The sequence below is a fragment of the Molossus molossus genome, unplaced genomic scaffold, assembly GCF_014108415.1.
Source record: "Molossus molossus isolate mMolMol1 unplaced genomic scaffold, mMolMol1.p scaffold_m16_p_13, whole genome shotgun sequence".
NCBI classification, from domain to species: Eukaryota; Metazoa; Chordata; class Mammalia; order Chiroptera; family Molossidae; genus Molossus; species Molossus molossus.
The window spans coordinates 45,595,715-45,614,995 of record NW_023425348.1 but is presented as its reverse complement, the minus strand read 5'-3'; the positions used below and the strand labels follow the sequence as shown (position 1 = coordinate 45,614,995).

Here is a 19,281-nt window from a genome sequence, read left to right as displayed (position 1 = left end):
AACCGCTGAGCAAAACTGCCAGGGCTCAATGTGTCCCTTTCACGTCAATGTTTCTCTCTCTCTCTCCCCCTCCCACTCTAAACAAAAAATGAAAAAATGTCCTCGGGTGAGGATTAAAAAAAAAAAGAGGGAAAAGTCAGGAGTTAGAGGACATTAGTCTTGAAATCAATGACCCAATAAATGCCACCTGCCACTGACCTCCAAACTTTTTATGTGAGAAAAAATATACCCCTTATTTGTTTAAATTATCATCAGTCAAATCTTCAAGTAGTATCTTCAGGCATTTTATAAGAGTAATCAAATGATGGAGCTAAGATCCAAAACTAGGCAGTCTTAACCATTAAGTTATATGAGAAACACTTAGCACTAGATCTGGTAGGGAATGGGTACTCAAATGATGAAAATGATTACAATCATATAAATTACTCAACCTTCTTCCTCAAGGTTCCAAGCTCCTATGCAAACTCAGGATTGTCAGCAACCTAAATCACAACAGAGCTGCTCAGGAACAGACCACCCCTCTTTAAATAACTGTACCCAGCCCCCTTCTCTGTTTAGGGTCTACCCTAAACAGGGAAGAGGGAACGAAGGTCTGGAGTCAGGTCTTGGCGATTCATGCCTACCTATCTCATGGTACTACAAAGATTCCAGGCTGCCTGCCATGCAGATGTAAGATGACAGAGTTCAAGGAACACAGCATAAACTTAAACCGTGACAGCACTTATGGTGACAGTGAAGGCCCAAGCTTCTCTCTGGCAGCCAGAGACCTTTAGAGGTAATAAGAAGTGTGGTTTTGTAGCTTAAATAAGACCAAGAACTACTGATTTTTCTGCCTCTTTTCTGCTGAGAGCAGTAATAGCAAAAATCTGATTTAGACACTTAAATTCAAGTACCTCTCCTACCAGCTGAGCAATTCTCAAGTAACCACACTTTTGACCTCACCCAACATAAGTTCTATAAAGCCAATTTTGGGGGCCACTTATTTAGTTTTCCTAAGATGTGCAAGGAAAAAGACAGGATTATTGGCCATCTTCTTGAAAACTTTAGCTTCTATTCCTATGTCCAGGGTTTAGAGTTGCCGACTCAGACCTCCAAATCTGTCTGAAGGGGCTGCCACTCCTGTCAAAGCTGACACACGTGTCATACCTGACACACCACTTCTGTTTCTAAAGCTGTTTGGAACTCAAAAGGTAATTCCCATAGGAATTATGACATTCATGAAGGCAAGATTCCTAGACCAGCACACAGAATTGAGAGAGAAAAGAAAGCTTATTTATTGAACACTTACTATGTGACATATATGCACTTCAGAATCACCTAGGGAGCTTGAGAAAACAGACTGCTGCCTGGCTGGTGTGGCTCAGCAGTTGAGAGTTGACCCATGTACCACAAAGTCACCGGTTCAACTCCTGGTCATGCCCAAGTTTGGGCCCAGTCCCCAGTGGGGTCATGCAGGAGGCAGCCAATCAGTGTTCTCTCTCATCAATGTTTCTCTCTCTCTCTCCCTTACTCTCTCCCTAAAATCAATAAAGAAAAACTATTTTAAAAAAAGAAAACATTGCTAAGAACCATCTTCAGAGTTTCTGATTCAGTAGGTCTGAGGTAGAGCCCAACAATCTGCATTTCTAACAAATTCCTAGGCCTGGGGACTACATTTAGAAGCCACTGCTATAAGGTATAAATCAGTCACTGAGACTTTGGAAACCCAACTAGCCACCTTCAAACGCTGGAAGTCTCTCCAACTCTAAGAAGAGATTCACAATTCCATGATATTAATCTTGCTTACAGCCTTTTAAAAACAAAACAAAAAGACAACCCTCTCCAACTCTCTCTGCCCCTTCACCCAAAGCCAATAGTGACAGGTTTCTACATATTTCTCTTTAAGGACAAGATTCCAAATGCTCCAGGACACTAGGCAATGCCTGTGGGCTTTCAGAAAAGAAATTCTCTTAGGAACTTCAGGCAATACACACTGGAAGAAGGGACAAGCCTACAGTGTGCACAGACCATTCTCCTTAAGTGTGCACAGACCATTTACCACTTTCACTGCTACTAAGAGAAAAAAAAAAAAAAAAAACTTTAAAAGAATGGTTCTTAGGCTTTGTCCACAATACAACTGTACTCACAACAGAAATGATCAGGGGTGAATGGGTATAAGGATGGAGAAGAGAGGGTATATGAGAGTGTATACTGGGGGATGAGGTGAGAAACAAAAACCAGGTGATTCTGAGATACCCTTCACGGCAGCTTAGGAGCTGTCAATGGGATAAAGGTGAATTGAGAAACTGATTCCTTAAGCTCTTAGGGTGTCTGGAAAGGAAGAGGCACAGGAGCTCCTGGGCAGCCTTGTCTGTATCCATGATTCTCTACAAACATCATTATTTTCTGTGTGGAAGCACTGGCTTACAGCTAACTGTGAATCACTGCTTTAGAGAACAAAAACATTTATTCTAAATTCTGAGGTCAATTTGCCAGAGATTTATGAACCTTTGAAAAGACTTCAGTATTAGGAGCCTAATCATTTAGTCATATATTCATTCGGTCAATTGATAATTACTGAGAGTTTACTCTGTTAGGCACTTGTTAAGTGAGTGCCTGCAAGAGCAATGAATCAAAATATAAACAATTATAAAGCAGCAAATAATATAGACTCCATGTAGCTCAGTGGTAAGAGCACAGAACATCCAAATTTAGACTTAAACTGCCTCCACTGCTTTCCGGCTCTGTGATAGGGACAAGTCTCTCCATTTTTCTTGATTTGTGTCCACATATATTAACACTTAGATAATAAGGATTAAGTAAAATAACAATGACATAGTTCTCAAGCTGGGCACAGGAACCCCTAAGAGTACTAAACAATACATGTACACAAAAGCACTGAAAATATATGCTGTACTTTCTTGGGATGTTAATAATAGAATTTTGAAGATAAAACAAAAATTTTTAAATATTTTTTTATTGATCTTTTAGAGAGAAAGGAAGGGAGAGGGAGAGACAGAAACACCAATGAGAGAAAAACAGTGGTAGGCTGCCTCCAGCATGCCCCCTACTGAGGATCAAGCCCGCAACCTGGACATGTGCCCTGACTGGGAATTGAACCGGTGGCCTCCTGGTGCATGGAACATTGCTCAATCCACTGAACCACGCTGGCTGGGCATAAGACATAAATTTCAAATAAATTTAACCTTGGAGTACCTGCTCTGGGCGATTCCCTCATTGATCTAGGAATGAATTCCTTCTCCTCTGATGTCAGATACACTTGGGTAGGAAAATTTCTAAAACACTGTGTGTATGGCTGATAATGCATGCTCAATAAATAGCAACCATCATTATTAATAATAAATAGCTGTTACTATTTACCCATCCATAGGAGCAACACATTTACTCTTTAGTGTATGGGGCATAAGAAGGTGCTCTCTTTACCCAGGCATCCTTTTTTTTCCAAGCTCTGGACTTCTTTAATTCCTGCCCCAAACCCTATGATTACTTGGGAAGTAGAACTCCAGGAAGCAGGCTAATTCTACCCCCAAATGCCAGGGAGTTGTCTTCAAAAGACACAAAAATCAAAGTTTCAGTGCTAGTAAAATTGCTCAACTCATCAACCTCCTAGCCTCCCTGGGACCTCAGCATGCCCAAGCAGTTAACCTACAGGATAGGGTCAGTCCAATCACAGACCCAGCTCCATCCCAATGAGCTCTGTCTTATTTAAAAAGCTCTTAGAGCCCTGGCCAGTTTGGCTCAGCGGTTAGAGCGTCGGCCTGCAGTCCGGAGAGACCCGGGATCGGTTCCCGCTAAGGGCACGTACTTCGGTTGCAGTTTGTCCCCGGCCCTGGTTGGTCGTGCGGGTGGCAGCCACTCAATGTGTCCCTTCACGTCGATGTTTCTCTCTCTCTCTCCCTTCCTCTCTCTCCCTCCCACTCTATCTGTACAAAAAATGGAAAAATATCCTCGGGTGAGGATTAAAAAAATAAATAAATAAAATAAATAAATAAAAAGCTCTTAGAGATCAATTATCTCCTTAAAGTCTCATAAGCAAGTGATAGATAGGATAGGTGCTATTTTTCCTACTTTATAAAGGAAAAAAATGAGGCCCTTGGAAATAAAGTGACTTGTTCAAGTTTTTAGTTAGAGGCAGAGTCAGGATTCAAACTCAGGTCTTCTGACTTCAAAGGATGGGGGCAGCGGTGCACTCTCCCCATTACATTAAGCAACAAAAATCATTACAATGAGAATCTATGCAGCATAGCCCCAAACACTTTTGGTCCCTTATCAAGATCCCACCAGTTTTCAGCTCTATTCAGGGCCACTAAATTATATCTCTATTGACTAAGAATCATAAGTAACTAGTAGAAAACTAAATTAAACTACATGAGCATATTCAGCAAGAAAAGGGAACTCACTCACTGGTGATGGCTATGGCTATACCTGCCCTTTCATAGGAGGATACTTGTGAGAAGACTTGCATGGTTTCCTACTGATCTTGCCCAAGAATGTCAGGAGCTCTGGGGCAAGAAGCTTGGGCTGACAAAAGGTACTGCCACAGCAGGAGAGGGTTCTGAGCTAACCTCATCTTCCCTGTTTCTGAATCCTTCATTAATACCAGGGATTCAAAATGGTACATGGAAAATGGTGTTCAAGAAGAAGCAAAAGAGCCCTGGCCGGTTTGGCTCAATGGTTAGAGCGGTGGCCTGAGGTCCAGAGAGACCCAGGTTTGGTTCACACTAAGGGCATGTACCCCAGTTGCAGTTTGTCCCTAGCCCTGGTTGGGTGGTGTGGGTGGCAACCACTCAATGTGTCCCTTTCACGTCGATGTTTCTCTCTCTCTCTCTCTCCCTCCCTCCCACTCTATCTGAACAAAAAATGGAAAAATGTCCTTGGTGAGGATAGAAAAAAAAAGAAGCAAAAGAAATAGATTAAGGGAACAAGTTAGCCAGTTGTTTTATAATGTCCAGAATGTTAAGAGCTGGAAGGGAAATTATTAAACAACTCATAGGCCAAAAATGATTAAAAAACAAGAACAAAAGAAATGAAATAAACAACAAAATAAAATAACTCATAGCCTGAATGGGAAAGTGAAGGCAAGAGAGAGAGGGCAGGATTTGCCCAGTATCTTGCAGTCATTAGTAGCAGAACCAGACCTGGAACTAAGACCTCCACCTCATGCTTCAAGATCTAGTTCCATGCTTGGCTTCTCAGAAGCCTCTCCCATATAGCTACCATGTTTCCACAGCAGTTTGTACATTTATTTATTATGTTAGGTTTTTAGAATATAGTGGTACATCCCCCTAATAGCTCTTATTTCAGTGTGCTATAATAGTCTCTTTACATGTGGAGTCAATGGAGGAACTGCTGGCCAGGAGCAGGCTACCACCTCCTCAAAGGTGAGGTTCCCTAGTCCTACAAACAGAAAAGATAACTCTCTTCCCTAGCTTATTACTGGGAGCAGTGAAAAGAGCACATATTTTAAGACAGCTTGCTATAATAGAAAGCACATATACTTTGAAATCACAAAGACCCAAGTTCAAATCTTTTCTTCATCCTTTGGCAGCTATACTATACACTGGCCAAGTCATATGACCTAAATTAAAGTATCAGTTTATTTAACTGCAAAGGAAGTGTACTATGGGTTTATGATTAATATGATAATTCATATATATATATGAAATACCTAGCATGTGATTGTCAAATACTTTTTAACATAACTATTACTGTCACTAACAATAAATGTTTATACTAATGCACTGTATTTGGTTGGCATTTGTTTACAAATTACCCCATTTGGATCTTCTACATGCAGCAATGTAAAGGAAAAGATAACCTGAAAACCTGCCTATGTAACACCTAGAAAAACTTGATACAGTTTAACAAATACTTTGTTATATAACAAACACAGGCAGAGTTGACATTTTAAGAAAGAAAAGGAAATTTCCAGGAGTCAAAAATATTGAGAAAACAAAAAATTAGGAACTTGCATAGTGAGCTAATGTTGGACTGTTCTAGGAAGGTTTTTTGGTCTGGGCAATCAAAGGGTTTGCTTTAAAGTCACGAAGGGTGGGAGATGAGGTTTTGGCTTTGGGAGGCCAAGAATTGGAACTCAAATTTCCCTGCATAAAGCTGGGACCTTAGAGAAATCATATTGTCAGTTAAAAAATAAATAAATAAACTGACTAAAAAGTACAAAGAGAGAGCAGGAAGCTTAAGTTAAAACAGAAAGTTTTCCTAAGAATTTGAACTTTGTCCTGTGTGAAGATTGAATTTATTCTAGTTGTGTGGAGTTTATACCACCTGTGTGGTCCTAGAATCTCCAGCAGAGAAATAAACTTAAAACATAGTTCCAGGCTGATAATAATTCTTGGTGATTAGTGGAAACAAAGGTCATCCTTCCTTTCTACCTCCAGCAGAAATACTAATTATCTCATTTCATTCTCACAACTATTCTATGAGATAGATAATATTACAGTTTATAAAATAAAAATAAACTTAGGGAGATTTAGCAACTTGTCCAAAGTCACCTATAGCTATTATCTGACAGAGCTGGGATTTGAACTTGGTCATTGGTCATTCAATCAAAACACATTTACCAAGTTCTACTATGTGCCATGCAGAGACAAAGTCTGTTCCCTTTCCAATACATCACACTGTTTAATCTTCTTTGTGCAAATAAACAGATAAATGCAACTCTTTTTTCCTTTCTATAGTTTAGCAATTCAGTAAGAATGAAGGCAGCCAGGGTCACAGGAAACCCACAGATTACTCTGGGCTCTGTCTGCCAAAGCAGCTCAGTCCTCTTCTGGCAAATGAACTTAGGTTGCTAGAACACTCTGAACTAGAAAGGGAAACAGCAACAGGCTCCTTGATCTAGTGACGCATGGAGTTCTGCCCAATGGGTCCTGATTACTGAAATTAATCTTATTACAATAAACACACAAAAGTTCAAAGAGAAAATGTTTACCATTAAGGCAAAATTTGGATAATAAAGCTGTTGTGATAAACACAAACATAAGAAACTGAAAGTTAGTAATGACAGCTATAGTCAACCTTCAATATATTTCTGAATGTTATTTAGGAGCATTGAGAAAATTTGAGAAAATTCTGATTTACAAATAAGCAGATAAAAATGTTAGCAGTTGTTTTAAATTAATATGCATTCTTAGAAGCTTAAATTAACACACTGATCATCTTATGTGTTATAAACATAGTTCTAGCCCTGACCATTTTGGCTGAGCAGTTGGAGCATTAGCCCTTGGACCAATGAGTCTTCAATTTGATTCAGGTCAAGGGCACGTACCTCGGTTGTGGTTCATCCCTGGCCCTGGTCGGGGTCATGCAGGCAACGGTCAATGTGTTCCTCTCACATCAATGTTTCTCTCTCTCTCCCTCCCCTCCCGCTCTATCTGAAGATACATGGAAAAATATCCTTGGGTGAGGATTTAAAAAAATAGTTCTAGTCCAGCTGGTGTGGTTCAGTGGACTGAGCGTCGTCCCTTGGACTGAGAGGTCCCAGTTTGATTCCCAGTCAGAGCACATGCCAGGGCTGAAGGCTCGATCCCCAGTAGGGGGCATGCAGGAGGCAGCCGAAGGATGTTTCTCACATCGAAGTTTTTATCTCTCTCACCCTTCCTCTCTCTAAAAATAAATCAATAAAAACATATTTAAAAAAAGAAAAATAGCCCTGGCCGGTTTGGCTCAGCAGTTAGAGCGTTGGCCTGCGGTCCAGAGAGACCCGGGTTCGGTTCCTTCTAAGGGCATGTGCCTCAGTTGCAGTTTGTCCCCAGCCCTGGTTGGGTTGTCCAGGTGGCAGCCACTCGATGTGTCCCTTTCACGTCAATGTTTCTCTCTCTCTCTCTCTCTCTCTCTTCCTCTCTCTCCCTCCCACTCTATCTATTGTAGCCCGACTGGCGTGGCTTAGTGGTTGAATGGGGACCCATGCACCAAGAGGTCACCAGCTCAATACCTGGTCAGGGCACATGCCCAGGTTGTGGGCCAAATCCCAAGGTGGCCAATCAATATTCTCTCTCACTGATGTTTCTATCTCTCTCTCCCTCTCCCTTCCTCTCTCTCTAAAATCAATAAAGAAAAAAACTAGTTCTAGCCCTGTTTAGTTTAACTCAGCAGTTAAAGCATCGGCCAGCCAAGGGCATGTACCTAGGTTGCAGTTCAATCCCCAGCCCTAGCAGTGGTTATGAGGGAGGCAACCAATCAATGTGTCTCTCTCACATCCTTGTTTCTTTATCTTTCTTCTTCTCTCTCTCCTTCCTCACTCCCTCCCTCCCTCCCTGTCTCTCTCTATCCTTTCTACTCTAAAAATCAATGGAAAAATATCCTCGGGTGAAGATTAACAACAACAGAATAGTTCTAAATATTTTTTTTTAATCAAATAATGTATTTGAGAAATTTCTGAAGCACCCCTAGTGCTCTCTTATAGAAAAAAGTTCAGAACAACCCAGGAGCTCCCTGAGATCCCTGTCACCAAGACCATAATTAATCTACTTTTTTAATTAATCTACTTCATTTCCCACTTTTCCCCTTTTCTACTCTTCACTCCAGCTAATCTCAAGTATTAACTGTACCCCTGACCAAACCTTCTTACCTCCATGTGTTTGTTCACACTGTTACCTTCACCTTCGATTTAAATTCATTACATTTTTGAAGCCTCATGATATGCTAAGCACCATGCTAGCAACTTATATACATTTTCTCATTCACTTCCACTACCATACATCCTACCCATCTTTATTTATTTGTAAATCATAATCATAATTATTAAGCACTTACTTTGTACTAGATATTGTAAGCTGAATGCCTTATAATAGCTCATTTAATCTTTATGGCAGCCCTATGAAATAGAGTAATACTACTGCTCTCATTTTTTTTAAAGATTTGTTTTATTTTAAATATGTTTTTATTGATTTTTTTTTTTTAGAGAGAGAGGAAGGAGGAGACAGAAACCTTGATCAGTTGCCTCCAGCACACCTCCTAGTGGGGATTAATCCTGCAACCCGAGCATGTACCCTGACCAGGACCTTTCAGTCCATGGGGCAACACTGAGCCACACTGGCCAGGCTATTGCTCTCGTTTTATAGTGAGAACACTGAGGCTCTGGAAGTTAAAAACTTGCCTAAGGCCAAGTAAGGGAGAAAATGCTTGCTGAAAAAGTACTGCCTGAGAAGGCAAAGCTGTTAGCTGACAAGGACATTCCAGACAGAGGGACAACATACACAAAGGCACAGAAGGAGGAAACAGTTCGGTATGCAGTTCAGGGCGGGGGAAATTATCAGCCTTCACAATCAGGAGACCAGGGTTCAAATATCTATTTTTGTTTTGTATTGTAGCCTTTCTTACTGTGACTGCTTTTCTTATCTGTGACATGGTGATGATAAACTGTACAATGTAGAAATGGTTTAAGATGAAAGTGCCCAGCCCTGACTGGGTGGCTCATTAGTTGGGACATTGCCTCATGCATCAAAAGGTTGTAGGTTCAATTCCCAGTCAGGGCATATACAAGAGGCAACCGATCAATGTTTCTCTCCACATTGATGCCTCCCCTCCACTTCCTCTCTCAACATTCTTTTAAAGAGAGAAAGGAAGAGAGAGAAGAAATATTGATATGAGAGAGAAACACTGATCAGCTACCTCCTGCACACCTGCAACTGGGGATTGAGCCTGAAGCCGGGCATGTGTCCTGACCAGAAATCAAACCAGGACCTCTCAGTCCATGGGACAACACTCAATTCACTGAGCCACACCAGCCATGCATCCCCACTTCCTCTCTCTGAAAATCAAAACTATATCCTTGGGTGAGAATTAAAAATAAAAAAAGATTAAAGTACCTACCACAGGGCCAGGCCCATGGTAGGTACTCAATAAATAAATGTTACCTCCTTTAGTTGACAACTCAATAAGCCTTAGTCTCAATAATGTGATTTCCATCTCCCCTGGACCCCAGACATGTCTCCCTTCTACAAGTTTGCAAGCTTACCAAAGCTTTTGGAGGCATAGTATACCAAAAGTCATACAGCAATTTATTTGGTAATGCCCTTAACTTCCATTTCTCAAAATGAGAGCCATTCTCACACCACTCACCTGTGTAAGCCATGTTCTTAGGGTTGCCATAAGGAGCCCCAGGCTGCACGGGGCTATAAACAGGGTTCATTGTGGAAGACTGAGGATCCTACAGAGAAACAAAGAAAACAGCATTGATTGTTAATTGCTCATTCTCCCTGACATCAGCTTCCTCCCTACAATCTTCAGTTTACACACATAGAAAAGCAAATGGTATAACAGAAAAAGGACTAAACAAAAAGCCATTTGTTTGTACTTGGCCTGATGTTAGACACTTTTCCCATTATACAGATGACAATGTTGGGTAGCAGAGAGGTAAGAAACCTTGCCTAATGTTAACCCAGGCTGTTGGTTCTCAGGCAACAGTAGTCCAACTACCCCAGATGACTCTGTCACTAGCATACTGTGTGACATGGCCAAGCACTTCCCCTCTCTGGCCTTCAATGTCCTGATATAAAATCAATTAGTTTAGGCTCTCTGAGGTCCTTTCTAATTGTAAGGATGCTAGCCCAGGAGCTGGGAAAGGATACACTTCTGTTCCCCACAAGAGCCTGAGTGCCTGATGATAAGCACATAGATTTCTAGAAGAGTAGCAAGTACCTCATCCACACTTTGCACCTGAAAAGGACAAGATACTAGTTACTAACAGCTTTGGTTAAAAAAATGGGAATTTGACCCAGCTGGTTTGTCTCAGTGGTTAGAGCATTGGCTCTCAGACTGAAAGGTCGTGGGTTCAATTTCTGGTCAAGGGCACGTACCTGGGTTGCAGGTTCAATTTCCGGCCCTGGTCGGGGTTGTGCAGGAGGCAACCAAACAATCTATGTGTCTCTCTCACAATGATGTTTCTCTCTCTCCCTCCCTTCCTTCTACTTTACCTAAAAATCAGTGGGAAAATATCCTTTAGTGAGGATTAACAACAAAAACAAAAGGAAATTTATTGCCTTTGATCATTTTAATGCAAACAAGGTAACACAGCCAAGGCCTCCTTCAAAATTTATTCAAGGGAAAGAAATAAACTTGGAAATTTGTGTTAAATAAGTACCACCTGCACAAGTGCTGTTAATTATCTTAACGAAGCACATTCTCCATTCTGATTAACAGAAAACCTGCCATTTAGCTCTATTAGCCAGCCAATTTGTCCCACCTTGTTTAAGGGAACTATCTTTGACACACAGGCCAACATGTTTGAAAATGTCTCTCCAAACACATTATTTACACTTCATAAAAACCAAGCAATTCCCTCCTAACTAGGCTCACATGATAGATGCACGATATTTTTAGGTCATTAACTTTTCCTGTACCACCTCAGGATAGGAACAAATGCTGAAGACAAGCAGTCAACAGCTGGCTTGAGGACAATTGCTCTGCGATTAATTAGTCTGTCCAGGGGTCTATAATGAGAGGTGTAGAAAAGATGGGTTCTCAAGGAGAGGAAGCTGAGGGAATCAAACAGGCAAAGTAGAAAATGTCACTGGCCAATTTCTGAGGATAGAACTTCCTGAAATGTACCCAGTGTGAAGTCCTGGCAAACCAGGGCAACAGACTACATTAAAACTATCACAAGTTGACAAACTAAAACTAGAACAATTTGAGGATGAATGTTAGGAGATAAGTATTTCAGCACAATTTAGGGAAAAAATATTTTTACAGCCAGAGTTATCCAAGAACATAGCCAAGTAACACACTCTCCCTAAATAATAGCACTCTCCTGACAGGGTACTGAGAGAATTAAGAGAGATCACAGATGTTAAAATAGATTGCAAACTGTAAAGTGACATGCAGATGTAACTGATGATGGCAATGATGTAACAACACAGGTGATTACCTGTACACTTTCCCTGCCTTGGATCTCTCGTCTATCCAACCAGTTCTCTGCTAAATAAGCCACCGTAAGGAAGACTGTTAAAATGCTAAACAGCACAACTGGCCCTGTAAACATCTTAGCACTCTCCTACTGAGAAGTAATCTATTTTGCTGATTGGACAAAGTATGAAATTGCTTTTCATAAGCAAAGAAAGTTATCAGCTTTGAAACTGGTCTCCTGCTGCTCCAAAATAAGAGCCACAGTCTCAGAAGGAGATCATGCCTAGGCAGTACTCCTCAACAGCATCGGTTCCAATCCTGGCTATTGACTAACAGAAATGAGGTCTGCCAGGGGCTCAAAATTTGGAATAAGAATATGACAGTCACTTTGAGGGAGCTGCTCACCGGCAGACAGGGTTCCTGGCTTTCGAGGGAAGGTCAGCCTTTTACAACCGAATCCGACCACTGTGGCTCAGTGGTTGAGCAACGACCCATGCACCAAGAGGTCACCAGTTCGATTTCCGGTCAGGACACATGCCCAGGTTGTGGGCCTGATCCCCAGTGGGGGGCATGTAGAAGGTGGACAATCAATGTTCTCTCTCATCGATGTTTCTATATCTCTCTCTCCTCCCTTCCTCTTTCTAAAGTCAATAAAGAAAAAAATTAAAAAGAATCCACATACTGTTTACAGTTTCTGGGCCAGCTAATAATGAGAAAGAAGATCACAGGCAGATTTAGGTTCAAATCCTGGAAGCCACATACCAAATGTGGGACCACAGGCAAGTCCATTAACTTTTCTGAGCCTAGGTTTCCTCTAGCCTCAAAATGGAAAAGAATAACACATACTTTGTAGAGTTGTAAGGTATTTTTTGAAAGACAGATTTATTTCCTTTACATATAGTAAAATTTACCCATTTTAGGTATAAAGCTCTATTAAACTTGAAAAATGCATACCGTTGTAAAAATGCCACCACAATTAATATACAAAATATTTCCATCACCCCCAAAAGCTCTCTTATCTTTGTATTGAATATCCTCCCCCTACACTCCCAGCCTATGGCAATCACTGAGTGAAGCTGAGAAAGGGCAAGTGAACCAAGGTCACAAAGTAAGTAGGAACAGGGTCAAGACTAGCACCCCAAAAGAGAAAGCTAGAAAGATAAAACTCTTAGAACAGAAGAAAATATAGGCATAAACTTTCATGACCTTGGATTTGGAAATGGTTTCTTAGATATGATACCAATAGCACAGATAATCAAGGGAGCAGGGGGAGACAGGTAACCTGGATTCATCAATATCAAAAGCTTTTGTGCTTTAAAGGATACCATCAAGAAAATGAAAATACAACCCACAGAATGAGAGAAAATTTTTTACAGATCATACATATATGTATATGGTATGAGAGATTCGCATTTAAAATACATAGTTTGGCTCAGCAGTTAAAGTGTCGGTCAGTGGACCAGAGTCCGGGGTTTGATTTCGGCCAAGGGCATGTACTTCGGTTGCGGTTCGTCCCCGGCTCCAGTTGGGATCGTGTGGGTGGCACCAATAGATTTATCTTTCTCACATCGATGTTTTTCTCTCTCTCTCTCTCTCTCCCTCCCTCCCTCCTGCTCTATCTGAAGATAAATGGAAAAATATCCTCGGGTGAGGATTAAAAAAATATTACCTCAGTAATAAAAAGGCCAATAATCCGATTTTAAAATGAGCAAAGAATCTGAACACACACTTATTTTAAACATTTTATTTTTATTTTACTGATTTGAGCGAGAGAGAGAGAAAGGGAGAGAAAAATCACTGATTTGTTGTTCCACCTATTGATACATTCACTGGTTGTTTCTTCAATGTGCCATGACCGGGGATCAAACCGGCAACCTTGGCATAATGGGATGATGCTCCAACCAACTAAGCTACCCAGCCAACATTTATTTATTTCTTCAATGAAGTTATATAAGTGGCCAACAAGAACATGAAAAAAAACAAATCAAAACCACACCCTGGCTGGGCAGCTCAGTTGGTTACAACATCATTCCAATACATCAAGGTTGCGGATTCAATTTCTGGTCAAGGCACACACAAGAAGTAATCAAAGAATACATAAATAAGTGGCACAACAAATCTCTCTCTCAAATCAATAAATTAAAAAAAAAAATAAACCTACAGTAAGATACCACTTCACATACAGTAGGATGGCTATTATAAAAAAAAAAAAAAAAAAAGATAATAAAAAGTGTTGGCAAGGATGTGAAGAACTCTGAAAGCAAACTGTCCAAGGAGAGAAAAAGCAAATGCAAATGTGCTCTTAAGTGGAAGCATGTGTGAAATACAGCATGGACACCAGTTTACCTGGAGTATGGTGAACAAAAGAGAAAAGAGTAGACAGTGAGTTCAGATAGGTAATGAGGGCCAAATAATACAGGGTCTTGTAGGCCAATACAAGGACTTGTTTTTTTTTTTATTCTAAATGAGAGAGGAATCCACTGGAGTGTTTTGAGCAGAAAAGTAACAGAATTTGGCTTCATTTTTTTTTGTTTTGTTTTTTTGTTTCTATTTTGACTTCCTTTTAAGAAAGTTAGGTTGCTGAGCTGAGATCAGATGGCAGGAAGGCAAGAGCTGGGAGATCAGTGAGGATACTATTGAAATAATCCAGATGAAAGATAATGGAGGCTTGACATGTCCAGAGAAGCCTCCATTGATAGTTCATCTTGGGAAGAACAAACTGGTAAACCAGACAGTGGCATGATGGTGACATGACGATGGCAAAACGTATTAGAAGGAAAACAGCCAGAGGTGCTCAAAACTTTCCTCCAGATGGAGCTAGCTGGCTTTCATTCCCAGACTGTTCTTCAAATGGCCTACCTATTGCACTCCAAAATACCGGAACTATTTCTCTCAAATCAATAGCAAAATCTACAAGCATAAAATGGTACTTGGAAGTATTATATTCCCCAACAGGTTGCAATACTTAAAATCAGTGTTGCCGTTTGCAAACTACTTTAAAACTTTTTAGAAATTTTTTACTGTTTACAAAGTGCTTATTAGTTTACAATAAGACTTGAACCACTATTTCAAACCTGATCCTTTGACATAAGCAATGCAAAGGTTATTAATTTTATTTGATAGATAAATTAAAGCTCAAAGGTTTAATGTATATTGGGATGGATACTGTAGGAAAAAGAGAAAGATAGTGTCTGCCCAAAGGAGATTATGGTCTAGCTAGGGAATTTTATTTTATTTTATTTTTTTTTATCCTCACCCGAGGACATTTTTCCATTTTTTGTTCAGGTAGAGTGGGGGGGGGGAGAGAGGAACAGAGAGAGAGAGAGAAACATCGATGTGAAAGGGACACATCGAGTGGCTGCCACCCGCACAACCGACCAGGGCTGGGGACAAACTGCAACCGAGGTATATGCCCTTAGCGGGAACCGAACCCGGGTCTCTCAGGACCGCAGGCCGACGCTCCAACCGCTGAGCCAAACAGGCCAGGGCTAGCTAGGGAATTTTAAAGGTTAAATAAGCCCTGGCTGGTTTGGCTCAGCAGTTGGAGCATCAGCCCGTGGACCGGAGAGTCCCAGGCTCGATACATGGATGTTTCTCTCTCGTCTTCCCTCTCCCCCTCCTGCTCTATCTGAAGATAAATGAAAAAAACAAAAACAAAAACAAGGCCAAAAATAATACAAGGAGACAAACCTTCTGGAGTGCCAAAACTGCTTTGCAAACCCTCTCCCCAAAAAGCAACAATAAATTGTCAAAAACAAACAAACAACAAAACCCAAAAGCATTTCAGGCCTCTGAAAATTAGCCAAAAGCATACATCAAATTGAGAAATGTTTATTCAAGAAAAGTACTGAACAATATTAAGGACAATGAAAATCTGTAGAATTTTAGCCTGGGGCTGCCCATTTCCCCCAACTCCCAGATCTCTGGAGGTAATTTCATCAGGGCAGGCCAAGCCAGGCCAAGAGAACTAATGCTGTCTGAGTAGGCTGAGTTCATTTCAAGCTGAGCATAGAAAATCTGCTATAGATATTGCCCAAAGTCATTGTCAAAAATGAGAGGGGCAATCTAGGGAACAAGAGTAAGTAATCCAGGAAGGCGACTACTGCAGCTAGCCTAAAGTCATTATATGAGTTAGAGCAAGCAAAAGACCTGCAGATGAACCAGAAATTTAAAAGGGAGTTCTGGGGACAAAACAGTCCCAGTGAATCTTGGTAAGACTTAGTGGTCTGTAAGTTTCACCCTGCTAAGGAGAAACTTGAGAGGGTCCTAGCTATCCACTAAGTCTATGTGAACCTAAGGCCTTGAACACACTGAAAGTAAAGGCAGGAGAAAAACTATAAATTGCCTGAAGTGTTAATGCATTCCCCAAAGAACAAAACAGATCCATCAGCAAAAGGTAAAAGATTTCCTGACCTAGGGTTTAAGTCAATCATTGACTAACCACTAATCTATGTTTTACCCAAGAGTGGCTTTTAGGAAATTTTTATATTAAAAATTAATATAATAATTTAAAAATATGACCAGAACAGCCCTGGTCAGTTTGGCTCAGCGGTGAGAGCGTCAGCCTGCGGTCCAGAGAGACCTGGGTTCGGTTCCCGCTAAGGGCACGTACTTCGGTTGCAGTTTGTCCCCGGCCCTGGTTGGTTGTGCGGGTGGCAGCCACTCGATGTGTCCCTTCACATCGATGTTTCTCTCTCTCTCTCCCTCCCACTCTATCTGTACAAAAAATGGAAAAATATCCTCGGGTGAGGATAAAAAAAAAAAAAATATGACCAGAATAAACTACTTGCACGTTAAATAGTTCAATAAATATGCATGGTATTAACTTTAAAACTGTCTTGTTGCCCTGGTCAGTGTGGCTCAGTTGGTTGGAGTGATGTCCTGTACACCAAATGGTTGTGAGTTCAATTCTGGGTTGCAGGTTTGATCCCTAGTCGGAGTGCTTACGGGAAGGCAACTGATCAATATTTCTCATATCAATATTTCTCTCTCTCTCCCTCTCTTCCCCCCTTACCCTCTTTCTAAAATTAATAAGCATGTCATCAGGTGAGAATTAAAAAAATTTTTTTTAAGTTGTAATATAATAGATAAAAATTTAATTTATTAAAAACAAGAGCCCAAAGTCAAGGATAAGGAGAACAGAGTTACACTGAAACAGTTTCTACTGAAAGAAAATTAGCTTGTATCTGAAGTAGACTGCATGTGAAGTAGATTATAATAAATACATAATTTGTAATAAATCAAGACAAACATTTAAGACACAGCCACAAGAAAATAACTTTGTTGTTAATCCTCACCCTAGGATATTTTTCCATTTATCTTCAAATAGAGTAGGAGGGAGAAAGAGAGAAACATCAATGTGAGAAAGACACATCGACTGGTTGCCTTCCTCATGGCCAGGGACCAAACTGCAACCAAGGTACATGTCTTTGACTGGAATAGAACCAGCGACTCTTTGGTTGGTGGGCCAACGTTCCAACTGCTGAGCCAAATTGGCCAGAGCCTAAGAAAATAACTTTTGCCCTGGTTGGTTTGGCTCAGCGGTTAGAGTATCAGCCTGCAGACCAGAGAGTCCTGGGTTCAGTTCCCGCTGAGCACGTGCCTCGGTTGCAGTTTGTCTCTGGCCCCAGTTGGGGTCGTGTGGGTGGCAACCACTCGATTTGTCTCTCTAATGTCAATGTTTCTCTCTCGCTCTTCCTTCCTCTCTCCCTCCTGCTCTATCTGAAGATAAATGCAAAGATGTCCTCAGGTAAGGATAAGAAAAAAGAAAATAACTTTTAAGACTTTATAAAAATATCAGCAATGTCAACAATAAAAAAGGAACAAACCAGTGATCCATGCTACAACATGAATTAACTTTGAAAATATTATGCTAAGTGAAAGAAGCCAAAGCAAAAGATCACACAGTGTATGATTCCATTTATATGAAATATTCAGAAAAGGTAAATCTATAGAGGCAGCAGTAGATATTTGGTCATCTAGAAGTTGGAGCAGGAATGGGGATGACAGCAGATAAGGGGCAAGAAATCTCTTTGGGGTAATAAAAATGATTTAAAACTGGATTTTGGTGATAGTTTTACAACTCTGTAAATTCACTAAAAATAATTAATTGTATATGTATACTTAAAATGAGTAAACTTTATCATATATAAATTACAAATTTTAAAAAGCTATAAAAAACACAAAATTATGATTCAATAGTTACACACTTTTAATAAGCTAAAAGGAATTAAGTCATTTAGTTTAACACTCTCATTTAATACACATGAACTGATACCTCCTGTGCTGGGCTCTCTGTCAAGTGTTACAGATTCAGAGATAAAAGGACACAATCACAGTCCCTGGGGTGTTTATATGAGAGAGACAGACATGGAAACTGACAATTAGAAGCAATATAAGCAATCTAGTACTATAATTATACTGACTGCTCAATTGAAAGAAAGACAATGAACTAAAGGGTGGGGTGGGTGTGTTATGTCTGCCACTAGGTGGCAATATGTTCAGTTAAAGGGTTCCATTTCTCAACCTCTCTTGCAGTTAGGTGTGGGTATGTGATTATTTTTATTAAATGAGATATGACACAAATATGGTGTAGGACTTCTGCTTAAAAGCTGCTTAAAGAAAGTGGTGTTAGCTGGAGGTGGTGCCCTTCCATCTCCTCTTACCCTTTCCTGATATCTAGAATTAGGACATAATAATTGGAGGTTATCAACCTTCTTTTCCATGAGCTGACCTTGAGAATAGAAGTCTCAAACCGAGGATGGCAGAAAGGGTCCTTGATTTCGTGGAGCAACCATTTCAGCTCTGGTCTACCTACCTCTGTATTTTTAAACCACCATTATTTTAGATTTCTGTTATATGTAGCTGAACCTATGTAACTGAGAGGGGGAGAGATATAGAAGATTTCATAAGAATATGTCATTTGATCTTTTTCAAAGGATGACAGGAATTCTATAGAGGGAGAAGAGGAAGGAAATGCCATTTGTAAAATTGTACCATGAGAGAGCAAGGCACATTCAGAGAATAACAAGTAGTTCTGAAAGACTGGAGTATAGACTCTGAGGGAAAACATGACAGGGATGTTACCATCCTGTTCCCACTTCTGAATTATGTCCACTCAGCTCTTATGAAGGATCTCAGAGGCCAAATTGGGCATAGCTACAGACCATTTTATGATCCCAGAGCTCTCTAAACTTCTGTCATAAATACTAATAGCAGATATAATTTGCTTGCCTGATTTCTTTTCTTCCTGCTACATTTTAAACATCATCAATGCATTTCTAGAAAAAAGCATGATATAAAGCAGGATGCTCAGTAAACATTTGTTGACTAGCTGAATGAATTAATTAATGGATAAATAAGAGGAAACATTTTATTGGAATTCAACAGCTTAATATCACATTAACTTATTTTTAC

General features: G+C 40.3%; 1 protein-coding gene across 4 annotated transcripts in view; it reads right to left on the bottom strand.

The window, feature by feature from the left end:
* The window catches only part of FAM168A (family with sequence similarity 168 member A), a 173,055-nt gene that overhangs the window by 42,979 nt on the left and 110,795 nt on the right, over window positions 1-19,281 (bottom strand). For all 4 annotated transcript variants that reach the window (XM_036258313.1, XM_036258311.1, XM_036258312.1 and 1 more), the window contains one exon: window positions 10,084-10,171. In XM_036258313.1, the coding sequence (XP_036114206.1) occupies window positions 10,084-10,153 (70 nt within the window). In that variant the 5' untranslated portion in view covers window positions 10,154-10,171. Of the gene's footprint in view, window positions 1-10,083; window positions 10,172-19,281 lie in introns of those variants that run through there.